Consider the following 23,866-nt stretch of genomic DNA (forward strand, 5'->3'; position numbering starts at 1 on the left):
ACTGAGGATAAGTTAATATACACGGTTCCCATCTTCGATGTTTTTTAGTTAGATTTTAGTCAGATAGTCTAGAGTCAACACAAATTTCATTAGGATTAACTGTAGTCTTTGCGCTTTATATGCGGACACCCTAACCACTAGGCCATGGACGCTGATTGTATGTCCAGAGGTTCGAAACCGTTAAGGAAGGTCTTAATTCCACTGTAGGCGTTTGTCACCTGTATCGAACAATACTAGTTCTGTTTTGGTGACATATTTTGCCTTACTCTAGAGATCAAATTACATGATGCTAACCAACTCGAAATCATTTGTGATTCCTAAAGCCTGATCTTGAAAGAGATACTTTGAACAGACTTTATGTTAATGAAATGGAGGTCTTCAAAATTGGCAAAAAGAAAAGGGAGAGCCTAAAATAAGCTAAAACTGAAAATTAAATATCCACAAAATGTGAAGTATAAGTTATACGCTATTTGGCTTCTACCATATGCACAACGTTTGCGGTTGTTTAGCGTCGTAAAATAACCGACTTCCTGGCCTATTACACTAAGTTTAAAGGAGGAAACCATTCTCTAGAGGTTTCAAGGTTAGATTAGTGAAGTTTACTAATCTCGGATAATCGATGAATTTGTCATCTTCAATTGTATACATCCCATGTTTGGAGGGGTTGGGGAAGGGGTACAGACTAAGAAGGGTGGGGTGGGGACTTTCCCTTACGCGCAAGCTATTTGCCTCATTAAATTATGAATTGATATTTGACATGGTATCATTGTAAACCAAAGGTCCCCTAAGCCACTCAATCATCCCCACCGCCCCACCCCCTCAACCTGGAATGGATAACAGATTCATCAGAGCAAATAAAATAGAACGAAAAATGATTCCCGACTATGGTATTTCTTTATTTTTGTATATTTTACACGAAGATATGATTCTATACAATTATACGTGGCTATACAGTGCTGTCAAAAAATCGGAAAAAGTTATCAGTTTATTTTAGTGTTTGTATGTACTAACAACACTTCCATGAATAGTGGCGCCCAATGGGCGAGAAAGACTTAAGATCACAACATGCTCCAGTACTGTGAATGGTTTGTGTACAGTCAATCAGGTCATATGAACAAACTCACTCGGATAAACTCTGCTATACTGTTTAACATTCATGTGTGGTATATGAAGTTACCGTACTGAATTATGCCGAACAGGTGAGGCCCAGGAACAGTTATGTTACTATAGGACCACACCTTCTTTGTACTCATAAATATATTGTGAAAATGAGAATCATTTAATATTTCAGCCTCTGAAGAAGATCCTGCTAGGATCGAAACATCAGGCCCTCTTACTTTTACACATTCTCTTACACAGGCACTTTAGTGTTCTCTTACACAGGCACTTTAGTGGATAAGCAGTTTCCTACACAGGCACTTTAGTGGATAAGCAGTTTCCTAACAGTTGTTTTATACTTTCATTTTCCTTTAATGTAGATTACATATTCTCCTAGGCCCTCTCCATAATTTCCGGTGTCCCCTATTTGATCGCCGAGTCCCTACTGACACACTTGACTACACACATGATAAATCCACCGACTTCGTGTTTAATTTTTATAGTATGCTTTTGGGAGTTACAAATATACGCAAAAAAAAAAAAGGCCATGGGTTGGCGAATATTATACGACTGGCAAAAATGTAGTTTTGGTATATGCTTAGAAAAAATGAAATTGTTTACTTTGGATAAAGAATATGAAGAAATACCTAACAGGTAAACGAACACATGAAATATCAGAATCTATTGTCTGATCATAAACTACTCCTGATGGGACACTGCCATGAACTACAGACATAACAGAACCGCATACTTAGAACCGCATACTTATAAACGGGTAGGAAATAGTCACGAGTGTGGGAATCAGTTAATGGAATAATCATAATAATCATAATAATAATAATATCCCTATTGGTATGTACTCTAAACCCTCCAGATTGAATTTATGTTTGTCTTTACACACAGTAATCAAAGGTTACTTTGCTTTAATTAATTAATTGCAGACATAACTTCCCTCTGTGACGACGATACCTGAACCAACTCCCACGGAACCGTCAAAATTCGTAAAGGAACTACTTTATGTTTGGCAGTATGAATATATTACAGATGAAAATAGAAGCCTGAGAGAGAGAGATTGTGGGGGGAAGGGGGGGGGGGGCATATTCTTAAAAGAAGGACGGAATTGTGCTCAAATTGTGTAAGTGGAAGACGGAATATGTAAAATATGTATAAAACACATATGTATAAAACACAAAAATATTACAAATCAAACTCTATTGAAAGAACAAGTATAATGCCACTTTATAGTACTGCAATGCACAAGAGAGGAATGTTGAATTTAATTACATGTTACATTAACAACTTATTTACATCCAATCTAATTTGATTTTTATCCAAATTCCTAAAAGCATTTTACTGATTAACTATGATTAATTACTTGCCACTAGTACTTAGTCACAAAGTGAAGACTACCCGACACCTAACCAGAATAACTTTAATTGTTTAACAGAGCAATTTAAAAATGGAGGCCAATAATTAGCCTCAGACGTGCTCATTTCTCTTTCTGGATTTCTTTGACTAAAATGCAAATTTCTGAGTTGATTTTGGTATAAATCGTTCATACTATCAAGTGGCTCTTAACTTCCATTACAATTCAGTTCATATTTGATGATTAAGAAAGGTTTCTTCATATCAAACAATAACCTTTTTTCCCCATATTTTTAAACGTTTCTGGTGATTTTGTTTTTTCTTCTTGCATATGTTCAATACTACATGGAGTATCTAGGCAACAGGATATTTGAATAATTAATTACTCGCAAATGAACGTTCACTTGGATAAAATATCTAACATCTGCCTTTGTGTAACTGAGACTTACTGGTTTGGCAAACATTTTTTGGAAACTCATCACCAAAGACATTAAGTATATCTGCTTCAACTTTCAATTAAAACGACTTTTATCATAAATACTCTCTCAGTGTACTTCTGCCTAGATAATGATAAACTAAAGGTATATATATATATTTCGTTTCCATATTTCACAATCCAAAAAATGTTGAGAAATGGATATTTTAGTATTTTTTACCTCTTGTCATATTTCAATTAAAAGAAAACTTCCTTCAAGACCAACTAATTAGCAAACTACTCCAAAATTTTCGTCAACAATTGCATCTATCAAAAAAATATATAAATAAATAACATAATATTGATAAATAAAAGAAAAAAAATAATTGAAAACTAGATATTTGGACTAATTACTGAAGTCTCCTTGTCACTTTCCCGAGTCATTAAACACAATTTTTTCAACATTAATTTCTTGTTCCCAATTGCAAAGTTTAAGTGTCTGCCAGAATTGTCTCAAATATGCATTCATCCTTCAGACGCCAATAACATCTCAAGTAACATGTTTTTTCTCGTAATTAGAACTATTAATACTTCAAACATCTGCACAGCTGCTTTGGGTTTTTTCCTTTCTTGTTCTTGCTGGCATTTCTACAGTTTCACCTACAATTATCAATCAATCTATCACAAAAAAAAAAAAAAAAAAATCAATAAAATAAAAAATAAAATATGATTGTATTCTATTATCTAGAGCACGATGTCATCACAAATCCATTAGCTATCTAAGACATATTTAGGATTGGAATATATGTCGGGTGGAAGACTAGCAATCATGGACGATAATCACCTCTAACGTCAAAACACCAACTTGTTATTTTATCAGAAATCTTTCTTTCTTATCGTAAAAATTAAGTAAGAGGAAGATGATGCACATCGGTTAACCGACCGACGACTATTCATCTCACCAACTTTATTGAAATATGAGTTGGATTGGAAACTGATTAATACAATAGCAAGACCAATTATGGTCAGCATCAAAATACTAATTAAGTCTTTACATAAAAATAAGACTGGATCCATAGACTCCTACCTCACTACTTTGATAATTTTTTCCCTTTCAGATTAAAACATTAAAACGTTTGTAAGTATAACACAGGTCTTTCAAATCACCTTTATTCATAGCAATACACCGCTGCAATGTCTCGACACCTTTTCACAAATATTGGAGCCAATATCTTAAATAACTTAATATAATGACATCAAACAAATGCCACAACTATATATGTATATGGTGGAAATGAACTTAATCTGTAAGTAGGGTGTAGATACCAATTTCAGTAAATTAAAAGCCAGTAATAAATGAAAGACTAATGACTTCTAAACATAAAACAAAATTAGAAAATGAGAAAGCTTACAGACCAGAACATCAAATCCTTGAATAGGTGTGGGAATCGTTAAGAGCTTAATAAAGAGATGCTATCAGTTTAATCATTGTTAGCTTTTAACTTAATAGATGTATACACCCTCTGACCGCTGTAACATGCCTTCACTTCCACATGAAACATTGGTTCTCTTCTCTATTGAAAGGTGCACAGTGTTTTTGAATCATATATTGTATAGGAGAAGTTATTGTCATCAAAGTTAATTTAAAACATGAATGAATGGAATGAATGAATGAATGGATGAATGTATGAATGAATTAAGGGTTTATGCACAACCACTATCTTGCGGACAACCAAAGAGGTGTGTGACTGTGCTGAAAGCAAAATATACATACAGATTGAAGAAAAGTTACATTAACTTATGTTTAAATTAAAGAAACATTCATCGTAGTTATTAAAGAGAAATATGTTTCAGATGTCTTTTACAAGGACAAATTGTAGGTATGACACAGTGTCCTAGTGGGAGGGCATTCCATAATTTAGGACCACCTTGAATGAATGATTAGGACCACATTAGGACCACCTTGGCAAATGAACGATTATCGAACGTCAAACCTATTGACAGATTATGTCGTTACAATCTCACCTGCCCTGGTATTTTGGTACATTTATTTCAAATATTTTCAGTAGATTACTTGAATATCACATCCAAACCCCTGGATGTCTCTTGCTCTTAAAACTGAAATGTAAACTGATAACAGGAACATGACATCTTTTGCAGTAAGCGGTTTAGAGATATCTCAATCATTCCATGTTGTAATATAGCTCGGGTCAAACTTCTGCCTTTGAATGAACCTTCTGGTTCAAACTGCAGAATTCTTTGACCTCTAGTAAAAGATCAGGTCTGTGCACGTAACCATAAGCTCTGTCATAAAACCTATTATACGGAACCATTAAATAGGTAATCAATGGGGTATCAATAATTCCATCATACATACCACTGGTAATTGCCAAATGCTAATTAACGCTCTGTGTTTACCACAGGAATGATAAACTTGAGGTGATTGCTGTCGCTAGAGAGAGGTAAAATGGAACCAGCTCTGATTCATCTCTCATTTATCAATCACAGTGTACTTCTGACTATACTATTCATGATACATATTAATATGTGTCTTGGTCATTCATGGTCATACATATTGTTGTGTAGAGGATTTCCAATGCCTCTCGGTAAAATCAAAGATAATCTTCAGTATTGTGATTGGTTATTGATTCATAATTTTTCATTATTGTGTATGTCACATGATGTGGTCAAGAGAACCAAGATCGAAGCTCCTGAAGGATCTTTGCTGGTTCTCCCAGGAGTCACATTCTGGGAGTTGTTGGGAATTAGTGAATATTCGAAAGCAGACGCAGAGAAAATATCAATAAATCGGAGTCGAATCAGACCTTAATCGTGTTACTGATTATTGTTAATTATCCTGAGATGTCTCTTTAATCAAACCTACCATATGAAAACACAACAATATTCATTAAGTAAACTTTACTTGGCTGATAAATAGTTTACAGTGCAGTATAATAAAACCATTCATGAACTTCTATACTTTACATTAGAAACATGTACCAATGTCCTACCCCCTACTCTACCTCATGGGAACAAGAAATGGTGAGGTAGTAAAGCGACCTATCCCATAATGATAGATTATAGCTATGCATATATTAGACACTACTAGTTTCTGTTTTTCAATTAGAAAGTCTTGTGATGACAAACGAGTAACTTTCAAAGAAAACTTTTCACGTTTGGTCGGCTATCTGACAAGACCGACCTACCTTGTGAGGCTCCGGTGTTTTTACCGAGCGTTTTGAATTCTAAGTCGTCGTTTGAAAATGAAAGTTGGAACGACAACTCTTCTTATGACCTTCATTGTGTTTAATACAAAGATTTTATGTACGGAATGAATTTGGAAAAAAAAATGATCAAAGTTGGCTAGATGAAAGCTGCTTGGAATTAATCCGACAAGCTTTATGCATTTTGATGAAGGTCGTTCCAACTACTGTATATCGACGATCAAAGACGTAGGTAAACGTTGATAATCTCAACTGATTTCCTCAGATTCATCATGATCAAGGTCGTCATAAGCTGTACAAGAGCTTCTTCAAGTCCTCATCTATTTCATAGCCATCCAATTTCCAGTCGAGAGCGGAGAAGTCTGCATCCTCTATACGATCCTTCAACCGCGCATCACGGTCCAGCGAATCCTCAGTTCTGTATTTTGGCCGAGAGGAGACAACATTCAAACACATTAAGATGTTAAAGCAGAAAAATCCATCAGCACAATGACTTGCTTTCAATTAGTTCTTTTCTGAGTCACACTCCCATTACGGACGGCGGTTATCTCTTTGAGAGTCAACAAGTTTTTCAAGCTGGAAAACTACGAAACGAACCAAAATTGTTCTGAGAGAATCAGAAGACGTTTACCTACCGTTACAGATTCAGTGTTTTGTACAAGGTTGGTTGAATCTGTTCCTAAATTCATGAGAGATTGGAGTAAAATAATTTGAAATTCACTTGCATCCTTTCTCCAACAAGACGCAGTCAAGCAATTTTCCTTCACCCGAACACGAGAAACTCAAGGCCAAATTTTTAGCTGGGGCAAGAAGGGGAATTGGGGCAGGATGGGAAGGGAGGGGAGAGGTAAGGGGTAGGGATAAAGAGAGAGAGAGAGTCAGAGAGAAAGGGAGTGAGAAAAGCAAGATGGTTGAAGATAGGAGGAAGGGGATGGAAGGGAGTGGACAAGGGGGTCATGGAAAGTTATTTTATTCTTACATTCAAAGGTTTGTTAAAAGCTATGCTGCAGTTTTTTTACTGTGAGTGCACTTTGAAATTCTTCTTAAGTGGTAGGATACAACAGAATTTAATTAAAATCCAAGTTACTGATGTTTACGTGGCAAACGACTACAAATTGATGAGAATGTCACATAACCACTCAGGCATATGCTCAATATCTAAATGTCATTCTAATGGTGCAATAAAGCAAGACATGATTTTGGCCATGGATATTAATATCTCGACTAAGGTTTAAAAACCAGAACTTAGTTTTAGCAGTGAATGTTCAGTTTGGTTGATTAGTTTTTCCATACCTACTGAGTTTCTGATCCTCAATCGATAAAATTCAGACATTTTCACGAACGTGCCTCACGAACAAGTAACTAATGAGCTTGATTCATGAGTGAACATTAACTGTATTCAAGAGCAAAGCAGAAAAACTTTATATAATTTAAATCTACGATCAGAGGAAATGAAAGTTGACTCTACAAGCTGTCGACTGACAGTGTAAAATAGGATTGCCTACGGGACGGCATCTGTTTTGGTTTTTGGTCAAGATGAGGACAAAAAAAAGCTCTGTTTTTAATGCACAATGCTCACACACTCCGATGTGGTGTATGTTAGGTTTTTAATAGGTTTATTATGAGATTGTCTAACTGATCTTGAACCTCACTTTCCTTTCCCACCAGTCATGAACATTTTAGTCCTTTTCTAAAATGTAGAACACAAACAACTATGTGCAGTTTTTCTTTACTGCACTACAGGCAGGGTACTGAAACATACATATCACAACATAGTGATTATCTGGTACATCTCTATACAGAGCACAATGGGAAACAAGATAATGTATTTTCAACGTTACCACAGACTGTCCACAGTTATTATAAACCACCCCAAATAAGGCCTTGATAAATGTTATTTTTTCAATAAATTTAAATAATACATCCAGTTACCCAGCTATAGATGGAAGCACTGCACGATTATTCAGAAAGTCAACTTAATATATTTCAAAAGAAAGACATTTATGAGCTAAAAGTATTCCATAAAGGATCAATTTTATTGTCTATTGAAATGGATTATTCCTCTACAAATCTGAAAGTAATGTAAATTTGCTTTCATGTGAAATGCTAAATTTATGGCTTTTTAGCCTCCGCTACGGAAATCTTTTATTCACATGTCTGATAAAAATCTCTCAGATATGGTATGTTTTTTTTTATAGTGGGAGGTTTTCTTTTTTGTTTGGTACAGGAAACTGAGCAACTCCAGAATTGGGTAGTTTAAAATCGTACGCTTGCCACCGGCAAACCGAGTACTAATGGAACGTGTCTTTATGAACGATCCCGGTGATGGGGACAAATAAAGCTAGTCGACCATTTCAATGGCTGATTTTTTTGGGTGAACAAGTTAAGAGTGACAAATGTAACGGATATTATATTCAATTGATTAAAGAAAGAAATATCTCCATCTTTATGATGTATTTGCAATATTTTCTATACATGTATAACCTGCACTACTTTTATGTCACAAATATACTAACTGTACAAGGAAACTTGGTTCTGATAATTGTCATTCATTTCCATTGTTTTATTTGGAGGGGGAGGGGGGAGATGGGGAAGTGAGGTTGTGTGTTTATGTAAAGAGAAACGCAACACACACCTATATCATACTAGACAGTAACATTGTACTTCTTATTACCTTTTTAAAACTTATATCATGATGACAATCCTCTGACTTTTTCTCCATTTTTTCCCCCTTCAAAGCTATTACAGACAACCGGGGTGATTGACGACTGTCTGATGTGTCAAGAACCTTTGTGAAATCCCAATTCAATTCCTTTTAAGCTGTCCTCCTTCAGGGTAACAATGTACTTGTTGATCTTATGCTTTTTTAATAGAATGGCATGCAGATTAAATTACAGGATGATTTTAGGCAGAATATGTTTCAGGCGAAGAAAAAAGACAAAAATTTGAGCGCTCGTAAACATTGTTTCTAATCTGCCGCTCCGATTTAAATATGGTCAATTTGATAATTTACAGTATCCTAAAGCTTTGGATTGCTCCTTTAAGGCTAGATTGATGATGGTGATGTCGGTTCCTCTTTGCTGGCAAGAAATGTCAAAGTTAATCCATTGTTTTTATAGATTCTATAATATCTCAACCAAAACATGTTCTTGTAAAGTCTCAATGTGTGTTTGCCAAATTTCAACTTTGACTTTTCCAGCTTACTGCCCTAAAAGCTCCGTGAAAATAACACCGTTCTATGCAATTTTCATATCAATAATCATTATTTTCATCTGACTTATCTGTCATTAAACATTATGAGCTGGATAAAATTTGCCAGATTATTGAACGAGTTTGTAGATTCTACAAACTTCACTCAAACTTTGTTAGCCCCGCCCAACAGATCATGTGCCAATCAAATCTCTCTGTTTTGTTTACGACCGTTAGGCATAGGACTTACTAGTGGACGATACGGATATATACAGTAGGTTACATTTGTGTAATCATATCAATCAATTTCAATCAATCAATCATTTTCCGTGTTATTACCCTTCCATATTGGTAAGAATTACAGTATTGGGGAAATCGTTACAATGATCATAATAATATAAGTTTAACCATTGAAAAACACATTGCAAATTATTTTTCTTTCAGTGAATGCCCGAAAAATTCTCAGCATATTGCCCAAAAAAATTTGGTTGGGGGGCTGCAGCCCCCCCTCCTCCTACACCTATGTGTGTAATGAACGGCGCAGTGTTTTACGATAAAGGGCAAAAGAAAATAAATTTCTTTCTTTCGATTGCCACAGCTTTACTCCATTAAACCCACCCACCTGGTCAGAGTGGGTTTAGAATTTAGAAACATCGAATCTACATCGGAAGTTTGTTTTCAGAAATTCATCAGCAAACACGTATTGAGACTTTAACTGTATATAATAATAAATGTCAACAGAGAACTTTAGATGACATTCAACACCATTTGTACAGGTCTGACAATTTTTTTTAAGACACTGTGAAACCTGTCCTCTGAGGCTGTCATTAAGTCTTACGATTTCTCCCATTGAGTTTTGCGATTCATCTGACACGATGGTCTGTGCCAAAATTTAACTTTTTGATGAGGATAAAGACCTCTGATAAAACACAGTTGGTGGTTAAATAATTGAGTACTCTTCATAAACTGCATTATAAACTCAAACAGTCATTAAGAAAATAATAAAAAAAATGAAAATAACATAAAATATACAAACTAAATATCGGCTGTTTTTCGGGATCTTAAATTTTCAAAAATATTGGGGTAAGTGGTGGGTGGGGGGGTGGGGGGAGAATATCAAAACAATACAAGACACCAATTTACTAAAAGAGAATGATTTATAACCCAAAAAAGGAATCACTTGTTTCTTTATGGCAAGTCCCAGATTGGTGAATCCTGCAGGCAAATTCATGTATTTACAATGCGTAATAACCTTGGCATGCAGTCAGAATACTGTAACATAATCTCAAGAAAACTAATTGCAAAACTTTAAATGCCAAGATGCAAATGATACCTGCAAAGGATATATACTTATAAGTCAGTTTACCATGAACCTGTCCTACTTGTCTCTCAAAGGTTAGACAATACAAGGCAAATGTAATCTAGATGCTCTTTGAAAGAGTAAGCTCAGAAAAAAAACCCAAAAATCTAAAACATTCACTTAATGTGATTATGTGGGGGGGGGGGGGAATAACTAAGATTTATGAGTACGAATTACAGTATATTTGACTGTGAGGGGGGAGGGTATGTGTGGAAGGAGGGGAACAAGTGTATCAGTTATGTGCAAATACACAACACACATAGTTGAAACAGCATGCTCAGTAAAAACAACCAAAAATCTCAAACATTCACTTAATGTGATTATGGGGGGGGGGGGGTTAACTAAGATTTATGAGTACGACCTACAATATATTTGAATGTAAGTGATGGTGTGTTTGAGTGATGGGGGAGGAGGGGGGTATATGTGTGGAAGGAGGGGAACAAGTGTATCAGTTATGTGAAAATAGTCAAAATACACAACAAACTTTTATGATCTGATTAAAAAAAAAAAAAACTAGTCATTCCTCTCTGCTGGAGTACTTTTTAGCATGGAAGACTTCAAAGTTCAGAAGGGTGAGGGATTTTAGGACTCAAGACTTGAAATGCACTTTAATTCCCACAAGCTAACTTATTCAACCGATGAAATGCTAGTTAAAATGTTGGAGTTGCAGTCAAAAAAAGGAGAGAACACAAGTTATTAGGACTGAAAACAAGAAAAGAAAAAAAAACAAAAAAAAAAGAAAAGAAAATTAGAAAACATTAAAATTGCTGAGCTACTTCAATTAAAAGCATTTCAGATATATTTTTTAAGGTGCGAGGAACTCAGAGACCTGTGAGAGATATCAAAAAAAAAAAAAAAGAAAAAAAAAGGGAAGAAAGTCTACTTACACAAACATGCTGTAATGGAGTCTTTCAAGGAGGGCACAGAAGGGGGCAAAGAAACTGAACTTGACCATTGACGACTTATCTTCACCCACTCCGATGGATTTAAGGACAGATGCCACCTGATCCTCGTTAACGGTGTCCACTAAGGCCTCTGTAACTGCTTGATTCAGCTCCTACGAAATACAAAGAGAAAAGAAGAAAGAATAATAATAATCATATTTGAAGCACTTAAGCTCTCTCTCTCAACTCTGAGAGAACTCTTAAAAGGATAGACAGTGCATATCCTCTTCAACCATTAATTAAGTGCCTCAGAGGTGCCTTAAACATATTTTCACAACATGAAAATCATTTTGACGAAAAATCGGTGGTTTTCATTTCTTCGAGTGAAATTTCATGTGCTCATGAATAACTCAATGTGCTTTGTGAATGCTACTGTACACATGGACACATTCTGTATGCATACATGTATTATACATAGAATGTAAAAGATTAGTGCTTTAGGACTATATGCATACAGTAAACACAAATATTGTCTTTATTTGATACAATAGTGATGCTCGTACCACAATCTAATAGTTCACAGGCTTGCAATATAGAGAGGAACATTAAAAAAAAAAAAAAATATTAAATAGAAAAAAAAATATTGACATCTCGTATCCTCGCCAGAAGGTGTAGATCATGAATTAACTCATCTAGCATACTTGTTATTTCATAATAATTGGGGTGTGAATGTGTGGGAGAAATCTAGGTCAACTTTGATCTCTTCACTTTAGTTAGGAACATTGAGAACAAATTTTTTACATTGTTTTCCTTACAACCAATCACTCTTCTAACTATGTTATTTCAAAAGCAATCACCACATATGTTCAAATTCCTTTAGGATTTTCTATTGAGAAGTTAACCTCATGGTCTGTGACCTAGAGTTCTGTGAGCGGTCAAGCTATTTATACTACTTCTATATATATATGTATATTTATAGAGAGGGTCCAAATTGCTATCAAAAGAATTGATATTTGCCTACAATGGATAAGTCCTGACAAGTTTTCTTGCAATCTTGGAAGTTTCGTTCCATTCTAGACTTTGAAATGGATATTTGATTCATGTATTCTGTCAAACAGATACATGTGCCTTACCTTCCTGTTGATTCTCCCGTCGCAATCTTTGTCTACCTTTGAAAAGGTCCGTCTATAGAGAGCAATTCGTTGAGGGTTCACTTTGCAGTGTTTCATGAGATATTCCGCAGGCCTCATGCCGACCAGATCCCTCATGTCCATCGGCATCTCGAACCTCCCTGCTCTCCGTGACAATGCCACCCTACAGCAATTCCAAGGCGCAGGCACAAAATTCTGAAATTAAAAGGTTTTCAATGGAACAGTAAAAACTTCTGTAACATTTCAAAAGAGCCTAGATGAAGCAGTAATTGCACTTTTATATCTGATTGTCAAAAAAGGAGAGCATGAGAAAGGAGACAAATTTTTTTGATCTGAGAGATCCACGAGGATGGACGTAAACTCTCTAGTAAGATGTAGAACTTAAAAAAAAGGACAGAGAATGATACTGAACAATTGAGGGTTTCAGTTTAACATTAAACAGAACTAAGAAAGTAAATTAATTGAAAAAAATTGGTTCGCCCTTAGCCATCAGAGTGACGAATTCAAAAATAAAAATCTCTCTCTCTCTCAAAAAATATATCCAATCAAACAATATGTTTTCCTCTGAAGTTACAATGACCACAGAGTAGTATGATCCCATTAAACTGAAAAAAAAAAACATTTTACATGGCTAATGGATTGATAGAAACTGAAAATCCTACTGTACATCTTTATTGTAAAAATATTGACCTACAGTAGTTCCCATTTCTGGACCACAATCTTGAGATTGTGAATAATGTTAAAAAAATTCCTTTAATCTGAACCACTTAGTTAACATCTCAACCAGTGACAGGGTACATTAGGATACTGCTGATTTAATTGGTGTATATAACCATAAATTGATTTTCGGTCCAGTTGAAACTTCTGTGCATAGTATTATAATGCTACAAGAAACAAATCTGCACTCTTTTTGAGCTACTTCAAACTGTCATTTGTGACAGGGACAGAAATTGTTACAGTTTCAGTAGATACAGTATGCAATCAAATTTCTACATCTCCAAATAAACTTCCATGAACTTGTTTTAATTTAATTTTTCAAAAATCTCAATTTAGACATTTCTGTTCACCTAACCACGACCTCTTTTTTATATGTGTGACATGTATAAGTATCACTAGATTTCAATAATTCTGAATCTGTGGTAAGTTTAAATCACTCATTTGTCAATATCGTAGTTAATTATTGTTGTCCTCAGAAACATTGGTCAGGACTCTGAAATGACTGAGATTTTCAAATCTAACACATAACAAATTTCGATCAATAGAAAGACTCCACATTTTACTTTATAATTATCAACATTTCCCAGAAATGGAGAAGAATATATGAATGTACTTTTTACTGGTCAATGTATGGTAACATTTGTCATATCTGCTGCAATATTTTGAATAAATTAAGATAGCCTCACAAATAATGAGATACATGTATTTAAAAATTCTAGATTACGATGGTTCAACATGGCAGCTGATATGGCAACATGCACATTTCACAGAAATGATCTGTATTTATCAGTTTTAAAATAACATGTTTTCTTTTATTATTTTGTATTACGGTACATATGAAATACCTAACGCAACCAGGCTTTAACTCTAGTGGATTCTTTTACAGGACCTATCTTGTTTTGCATTGTAGCTTGTGAGTGCGATCCAAAAACAAGACTACATTTGGTACGAAACATTATTTAAACTAATTAAGCTTATAATTGTCAGACGCAACTTAGGTTGTCCTTAATTATAGATTTAAATGAAATTTGGTATGCCTTCACATGGAACAGCAAGGTAACAAGAGGGTCACATAGTAAGCCCCTCCGTCCATCAAGGAAAAGGTTGTTAACAATTTTGTCCATTTAAATCAATCAGTTCAGTGGCACCAATATGTACCATAACTATTGACAACTATAACCACACATTCAGCAAGAAATTTCATAAATTTATCAAAGATATTGGTGTTACAGTATTCAACATTCAAGGAGTTTTTGCCAAATTGTCAGTAAAGCCTATTTCATGTTGAAAGTTAACATATTCTTTATCCCATTTATCTATTGGAACAGTCCAAACACATATTCAGGTAGCTTTTAAAAAAAATAGTTTTAGTGAAATTTTCACTAATTAAAGGCAGAGCTTGTACATACTGTACTGTGTATGCCCCCTCACACAGCAATGTTGTCCGTCCGTCCGTCCTTGCAACAATTGTCCGTCCTTCACAACTCTACTGTAAGTTGGTGGTAACAAATGTCACAAGATAAACATTATTTGTCATGTTTTGCTCAAATCCTTTTCAACTTAGGTAAAGTTTGCATCCCTACTGAAATTTTTAATTATAACATTGATGTGAAGTATTTGGTCACATTTTATCCATCCCTCACAGAAAACATAAAAGGTGTCTGTATCTCACAGATGTTTGATGACCTCCCCCTTTATTATCTTAATGTTATTAAGTTCTTGTTTGACAAATTGAGATGTAATTATTCCTGTCTCATAATCATTCAAAGTACATTAGGAAATATAGTCAAGTTTTTATAAAAAAAATTACATATTGTGAAACAATTTCAATACTGTAGTTTCTATCGATGTCCTCCCCTCATGCCCCCCCCCAAAAAAAAAAAATGAAAAAAAAAAAAAGCTGTCATAAACTATATTAATGCAACCTTTTATTGTCATTCAAGGCAAATTTTTCACCAGCATCTAGTGTTAACTAAGAGTAGTAATTTCAATAGGAATGACATATAGTAGAAGGACATTCCGGTGAAGCGATATGTGTAATGATCTCCGTCCCTCATGTGAGGGACGGAATTGGATCACGCTCTTTGCATGTATTACAGTTTAATAACCAATCACCTTTGCCTCAAATTATTATTATCAAGTTATTTTTCTCGGGCTGGATGGCAATTAATCTAAAAGTTTTCTTTGACTGACAAAGTGACAGTCTGTCTTTGTTAATAATCTCAATAAAAATATAAAATATTTCTAAAAGATCCATTTGAATCTGTCTCACCTTGTAATATTAGCAACTTGAAATGACATAACTATAGATAGATAGGCGAAATACTGTAAGTTTCATTACAATGTCTTCTGGAGAACAATTTTAAAAATTATTGCTTACAAATGTTTGTTCTATACTCACTCTATTTTTACTTGCTTTTCTATTTGGACTGTCGATGCTATCTGAGAGTGATTCTTCCGTGTCTGAGAGGTTACTTCCTGATCCCTTCCGTCTCAGCCTCATTTCAAGATCCAGTATTTCCTACAGATTAAAAAAATAATTTGATAGTCCTTAATTAACAGGTACAGTATATACTAAAAATGGAAGTGAACATTGCTTAAAACCAAGAAAAAGGTCTGTGCCTTTAAGAGCAGTTTTGCTGGCCAAAGAAGAATTAGATTTTATGGCTATGATGACTCCAACAATGAGTGATGTTGTTTTGCGTCTTGACATATAACAATGGAGTTGGGGCCCAGAGGGGGATAGCAGGAATATGTTTACATCTTTCCTCTTCTAACTAGGGATGCACTCCATAGCATTGCTAGATCCTTTGAGTTAGGGGGAAAGAGGGAGGAGGGGAGGGGGAAGTGGAGAGGACCCAGTTAATCAAATCATTAGTTATATGTTCACATATAATCTTTGAAGAATAAAACTAAGTATATATAGACAACACACGTGAGAGCTGTACACTGTTACAGCTTGAACTACTAACAGTGCCTGCAGAAGTGAAATTCTTATTGGAAAGGGGCTTAAATCCCACTTGCTTTCTGCCACTACCCTTCCCCCACCCACCCACCCACCCCAACCCAAGTCCACTTTTGAAAGCTGCAACTGGTCTTGCACTTATCGAAACAAGTAAGTCACACACACTCACAGTGCAATTATCACATTTTTTAAACACAAAGCACTATACCAATAATTACAAAAAACTAAGAGGGTTGTGCTGGTAAGTTCTATTAAAAGTGAGGGATATATGTTGGTTGAAGAATTCGTTATCAGTAATTTCAAACCAATTATGCCATCACATATGCATTTAAAACAATACACTTTTAGTTAGCAATGAAAAGTAGTATATATCTATCTATATATATCTACATATATCTATACGTATATCTATACATATGCACAAGTTTCATGTTAGTATCCTACCGTAAATGTATTATTATCTACTCTGTGCAGGTGCTGAGTGTTAGCATGGCATTACTTCAGCAGTAAAATAGTATAAAAACATCATTATGGTGATATGATTTAACATGGTGTATACATGTACAGAATGGTCAAAAGACCACTATGTTTACATCAGAGATTTCTCTATAAAAAGTTTCTACTCAGTAATGATAATAAGTTATACTCAGCTTTAATGCTGGTGAAAATGGTGTGTAATGTTATATCAGAAAAGAAACAATACTGGACCTTTCCCCAACCCCACCTAACCTTCCCCAAGCCAACCTCCCCCACCCCCACCATGACAAAACCATATCTGGATCGAGTTTGCAAAGCTGAACAGCTGCAGGTATTGTGTGCGAATTCGCTGCAATCGAAGCACTACATAGTTGTGTGTAATGTGTTGACACCTCTATCTACTGTATGTACTGTATGCATGCAAAACATGTTATGAAATTCAATTTCACACAAATGTTACCTTACATATTATCTGATAAGAAATGATGGTAAATTTGCACAAAAACATCTGCTTTTATACGGTATACGAGCATAATCAAAAGAGGTCGCAAATACACTCAAAAAATTTGTTATCTGAGCATTTGTGGTGAAAATCTCCTTCTGGTTAATATCATCAGAGGGATTACAACAAATGTTATTAAAGTGTAATTTAAGGGGATGTATTTCGGTAAACCTTATATCGAAGAGAAAAAAATGTTTCAAACTGTTAGTTGAGAATACCCTTGTTTGTAACTTGAGAAATATGCATTATTGAATGTAACCCTATTTTTTAACTGGCTATAAAGCCTACATGAAGAGGTAGGTGATATGTGATGTCCTACAGGCAGAATGTTAGGCTAGGCTACTTACTTAGTTAGGCTACTTACTTAGTTAGGCTACTTATAAAGATAATCTTCTTCATGTCTATTCATCTTTGAAACCTGATCATCGATATTTTGGAATGCTTTCTTAGCTGTCAAAATTATATTCTCTGTTATTTAGAAATTTCATATTCAACTCTTTTGTAGAAATATCATTTCCCTCCTGTGCAGGGAAATAATTTATCTGGCATCATTGCATCACAAAATGCTATGCCAAGCTGGGTAAACTACTGTTCAAGTGCAAAGATGTCAAGCATTTGTTTTGCTTTCAGTATAATCATACTATTTTATCAGATCCAAAATTTACAGTCTTTTAAACTTACTACCCAAAATTTGAAAGCTAAAATTATTCCCAGCTGTGGACAACAACAAAAATTGAAAAGATTTATATAAGAAGATCCAAAACCATTTTCAGTTCTTAGTTGCCCATTTTCCTGGATGACATCATCACTGACATTATTCACTCTGTTGTTGCCAGATTCAAAATATCACCAAATTTTGAAAGATTCATTATACCTGCATGATAGAAAAAAAACTGAGCTACTGTACATTTATGTAGGAGGAAATTTTCAGCAATGTTGGGAACCATCAGTCTTAGCCACTAGAATCTTTGCTTTTAATGTCCATGCCAGATAGATAGATAGATCTACCTTTTTGAGACTGAATTGCTTCAAACCAATATCTAACTTAAGGCTTAGAGCATGCATTAATTCAATGTTAAACTAGCTAAATGAGAGAGCGTTGTGGTCAAGTGGTTAAGGCAGTGGACTTGTGATCTAAGATTGGCAGGTTCAAGTCCTGGCCAGATCATTACGTTGTGTCCTTGGGCAAGACACTTTATCTCCACTGCCTCTCTTCACCCAGGTGTATAAATGGGGGGACCTGTGAGATAAACTGTCAGTTGGGTGCTGTTTAGCTGCACTACCATGTGGAGGTATTGTCTTTTGGATAATATTGTGATGCACCCTGAGCACCGTTATGGTGGATGTGTCTGCTCTTTATAAAATCCCAATATTATCATTATTATTAACTTAAGCAAAGAAAGAAAACCCAACATACTGGTTTAAATTCAGTACCAAGCATTGTGGTGAGATTGTATGAAGGGTTGCAAAGTTTCAGTAAAACCACATAACTGCTTCATATTTATACTTAAAAAGGGGGAAAACAATTCCAGGAACTTGCACACAATTGGCTGTTGCTCTTATGATCGAGATAAAAAAAAGACTCAGGAGTTGATATCAACTTCACTCTACACTGCGCTCTTGTGGCAAAGCAAAAAAAAACCCCATCTCATGGAATGAAGCATCGCCAGAAATTATTTCTACGACAGAAAGCTCTTAGTTGCTTTATAGGGCAGAAAATGGACCACTTTAGTTCTAACCTGTCAAAGTACATACTTAACAGTAATACAGTCATCTGAGTCATCTTAGAGTCACTTCAGTCAGCCTAGCACTTAGAGTGGGGGGGGGGGAGAAAAAAATCCAAGCAACTTTTTTTTTCTTCAAAACCATCAGGTTTATTCCAGACACTCTCCTTTTCATATAAGTTGTTCAAAGTGTTTTTTAGCGAGAATGCCATTTGAAAATGTCAAATGTGAACAACAAAGCTGGGCATCATCAGCTCAAGATTCAGAAACTAGATATGAAAAAGGCAGACCTGAATTGTGAACAATTGTTGCTAATTTTAGGACAAAAGTTACTTTTTCAGCTAGTGAGAATATTACTGTAACGTGTGTACAATTACTGACATATATAGCTCTGGTGTCTTTTTGACATATTTGGTTTAGTTTTACACTACTTAAGGTTATTAACATGTACCTGTATGGTACTTCTTGTTAAAGGGACTACATATATGACACAACAACTTGCTAGAAATATTGGCCTATATATGCTAAAATGGCCACAATGCTTTAATCAGTTTCCATTCGCTTTAAGTATTTTATATTTATATATATATATATATATATATATATATTTTATAGTGTATTACAGTAATTTCCATACTGGATTCAATTCCGTCGGAAAATCACTCGATTTGGGAATATGAAGATTTATCTGATAAATGCCATTGTTTTCATTTATGGAGGCACTTTATACATGTGGTTTAGTATCTGTCATTATCAGTTATTCAATCTATACCTCACAGGACCAGAATTTCACAATAATTATTCTAGTCATCAAAAAAAATGCAAACTACATTTAAAGAAAACCACAAAACTGCTGGCTAAAATCAAGTTCTCTCCTGACAACAGTTACTGAACAAGCATATATGAGAACAGCCTAATAATATATGCTGACAACATAAGCAGTACTAACTGGATCATGTTACTGTAGGTACAATGTACAGATATCATGCTGATTTTTTTTACTAAACCCTCGTCAAAACGGTGTATCATACTTGCTTTTAATACTGTTTATATGTTCTTAATATGCTGGCAGAAAAATGCAACTGCCTTCCTACGTACTTGCAAACGACAAAATCTACAGGCATCGAGCGAGTAAGTTGCCCATAATTTCATGTCCTGGTATAAATCTTTCATTATTGAACGAGTCATAGTGACTAGAAACTGTGGCAGTTAAAAAATGATGGGGTTTTGTCATTGCACTCTTTGTCAAGTTTGTCAGGTCAGCCAGCATTTGTTGGAAGTTAACCTTGAAGGAAAATTATCTTCGTCGTGAAATAAAAACTGTAGTCACCTCTGATTATACAAAGTCCTATAAAATATACCAGGGCCCCCTCTACACACTACTGGTCCATTCAAAATCTTGTAATCAATTCAAATTGGGTATCCAATCTAATTGGGCATCCAATCTAATTGGGCATCCAATCTAATTGGGCTTGCATTCATATTATATACCCAATGCAGTACATTCACAGAACATCCCATCACAGATCTGCAACTACATAATATATAGCTGAGATCTCAATGAGAATTAATACAGTTCTACTGCTGTGTATTACACTGTATGGGAACATTGCATTGAGTTTCACAACACACTTGTGTCTGGACTGTACAAAAACCTTTCATGAACTGTCTCAGAACATGACAAAGGTCTCCTGTATAAAGAGCAAAAAAAAAAAAAAAAAAAAAAAAAAAAAATTAGACATTAACTGAAACGGAACCAAACATACAAAAACCAACATATATTATGTCAGTAAGTAGTTTAAGAGGCCACTTTCAAGCAGTCTGTAAATAATTTAACATTTTGTACTGCAATGTTTTCAAAGTTTATTCTGCCTTCTAAAAGCTGGCAGCTTCATCATATCCCTAAGATATTCCCTTTCTATACATGTATATGGGTTCTTTCCTTGTCCTTCGGTACTACATCAGCTGTCAAGAGAGAGAGAGAAAATCGCAACACCTTTAAGTGCTATAAGGCCCCAAAAGTTGATGCAAGTTTAGCTGACAGCAGCATGGCATGAATGTCCTTTGCAAATATAGCTTTTAATGATGTGTGCACATGAAATTTAATAGGGGTGGGGGGGTACCCCTAGACTTTAATTTTCTCTTCTTGGCTGACTTAGTTCGCTCAAGTGCACATTGAGAAATACTTTTTTCTGTGTCTGTGTGAACAGTTTGAAATTGGTAAACTTAAAAATACGAGACTAATTAGTTGAATGTATAGGTCAATGGGTTGGTGTGGGGGTGAGGGGGCAGTGGTGGTTGGGGGCAGGGGTGTTGAGATTGAGGAGATAAATAAATGGCATGGTTATATTTCTTTTGTTTAGAACAAGACTACAAAGTCAAACTTTTTGGTTGGCAGTGGACACAGTCTTTAATATAGTCACTCTCTGTTAGAAAAGTTATATCACTGTACTGCCCAATACGAAAAGTGACATTGCATAATTTGAATAATTTCACAAACCAATTTCGTAAGAAATGGATTAATAGGCAGTAAAGGTGAAAGAACTTGAAAGCTGCAAAAATTTCAGAAAAATTGCTTGCCCTAAATACAGATGCCCTAAGAGTTTAACCTGTTCTACTTTTTTGTGTTACTTCCTTGTCCTTTAAATTAATTCCGATAAAGGTGTTAAGTGCAAGTGTTATTTCTGCATGCCCCAGTAATTTCTTAGTCCTCAGGAAACTCAACAAATCAAAACAACAAAAGTTGTTAATCACCTAACCTACTTGCTCGTCTTCCTTTTGTTTTTGTCGTATTTTATTTCTGACAGTTTATAATTTCTTATATGATAACTCACAGAACTAGAATGAAAGATGAAAATTCTCACTTTTTTCTTGGGCATAGAATGTAGCTTTTGGTTGCACTGTTTATATATTTTCTTTAATATCTTGCACAAGTAACTGATTTAATGTTTTTATGAAATCACTCTCCTTCCCATTGTTCTACAGTATATGCAAAGTAGCATTGTTACCTCATGCTGATCAAACCCATTGTCCTAAATGAACAGTAGCATTGTAGTCTCAATACTGATCAAATCCATTGTCCTATATGAACAGTAGCATTGTAGTTTCAACACTGATCAAATTCATTGTTCTATATGAACAGTAGCATAGTATCCTCAATACTGATCAAATCCATTGTCCTATTATAAGTAGCATAGTATCCATGCTGATGAAATCCATTGTCCTATATGACCGGTAGCTTTGTAGCCGCAATACTAATCAAACCCATTGTCCTATATGAACAGTAGCATTGTAGCCTGAATAATGATCAAACCCATTGTCCTATATGAACAATAGCATAGTAGCCTCAATACTGATCAAATCCATTGTCCTATTATAAGTAGCATAGTATCCATGCTGATGAAATCCATTGTCCTATATGACCGGTAGCTTTGTAGCCGCAATACTAATCAAACCCATTGTCCTATATGAACAGTAGCATTGTAGCCTGAATAATGATCAAACCCATTGTCCTATATGAACAATAGCATAGTAGCCTCAATACTGTTCAAATCCATTGTCATATATGAATAGTATTATTGTAACGACAATACTGATCAAATCCATTGTTCTATATGAAAAGTAGCATTGCAACCTCAATATTGATCAAATTCATTGTCCTATATGAACAGGAGCATTGTAGTCTCAACACTGATCAAAGTTATAGCAAATGATCTTTGATGGGATTTTGTCCTTCAGCAACACATCTCTAATTATTTATAAACATGTTAAATAACTAATAGGATTTCTCTCTGAATGGATGTGATGTCAACTTATTTTTCTACACCTATGCTGAACATGGTTTGAGTCACATTCCTGTAGCTAGTTTGCATATCTGAATAAAAGTTGCATTTATATATGTATATAGATAAATACATGCACACACAATTGGCTTATTTTTGCAGGTTTTCAACATGGGAAAACTTTTCAAAAGGTGGAAAGAAATTATTGGACTTTTAAGAGTTGTTTCTAAAAAAAACTTTATTCTAAGTTCAGAACTCACAACTTTGGGTGAAATCTGTTATGTCGGTCCTGGGACAACCTAACTAACTTATAAGAAACTTCATTGACTACACTAGTTAATGCAATAGGTCCGTCTAAACGGTTAACTCAATGTATTGTGATTTATTATCAAGAAAATGTTCTCCAAGAAACCTTGGTAGATTACATAACACATACCATACCAGACATATTAAGGTATGCATAAATTAACATATATCTAACTATGTCGTAAACAGATTATTTGGTGGCGCTAAGTAACTATCCAACATCCCTCCCCTTCTTCTAATTAAGAATATATATCATTATTCGCAATACTTGTTATACGAAATTATTAATTATATGACACTCAGCAACTTTTCGAAATAAAACGTTTTACTATAAACTTTCTTATTCTAAAATTGGAACAAATTGTTAATGACTATGTGACGATCGTCTCAAATTAGGTGTTATTGAATTGAACTATATCGTAAACAGATTGTTTGGTGGCGCTATTAGCTAAAGTAACTATCCAACAAAATCCCACATAGAAAATCCAAATTCCCAACTGTTGAGCATGTCAGAAACACTACATGTGTCAAAAATTCCTCCATTAATTGATAAATAAATTTACCAGATAGTGAAGCAGATCGATCAAGTAAGACAAACGCCTCACTGAGGCAAAAATGCCCAGTGGAAGTCAGCAATTCAACCACATCATGTGTCCAAGCACAAGTCCTAACCTATTTCACACTCAGTGATCGTACAAAATCGTTAT

The 23,866-nt window shown here is 34.9% G+C and overlaps 1 protein-coding gene and 1 long non-coding RNA gene across 2 annotated transcripts in view; one reads left to right on the plus strand and one right to left on the minus strand.

The window, feature by feature from the left end:
• The first annotated feature begins 883 nt into the window (after nt 1-883).
• On the plus strand, nt 884-3,234 carry LOC139981120 (uncharacterized). The gene is made up of 2 exons (XR_011797782.1): nt 884-1,359; nt 1,416-3,234. It is a non-coding gene; the product is annotated as an uncharacterized lncRNA (long non-coding RNA).
• Nucleotides 3,235-3,368: 134 nt separating this feature from the next.
• The window catches only part of LOC139981119 (uncharacterized), a 51,236-nt gene continuing 30,738 nt past the window's right edge, over nt 3,369-23,866 (minus strand). The window contains exons 11-14 of the mRNA XM_071993300.1: nt 15,805-15,924; nt 12,669-12,881; nt 11,539-11,708; nt 3,369-6,520 (exon numbers count right to left, since the gene is read on the minus strand). Of these exons, the coding sequence (XP_071849401.1) occupies nt 6,388-6,520; nt 11,539-11,708; nt 12,669-12,881; nt 15,805-15,924 (636 nt within the window). The 3' untranslated portion in view covers nt 3,369-6,387. The remainder of the gene's footprint in view (nt 6,521-11,538; nt 11,709-12,668; nt 12,882-15,804; nt 15,925-23,866) is intronic.

This window comes from Apostichopus japonicus, chromosome 15 (assembly GCF_037975245.1).
Source record: "Apostichopus japonicus isolate 1M-3 chromosome 15, ASM3797524v1, whole genome shotgun sequence".
NCBI lineage: Eukaryota > Metazoa > Echinodermata > Holothuroidea > Aspidochirotida > Stichopodidae > Apostichopus > Apostichopus japonicus.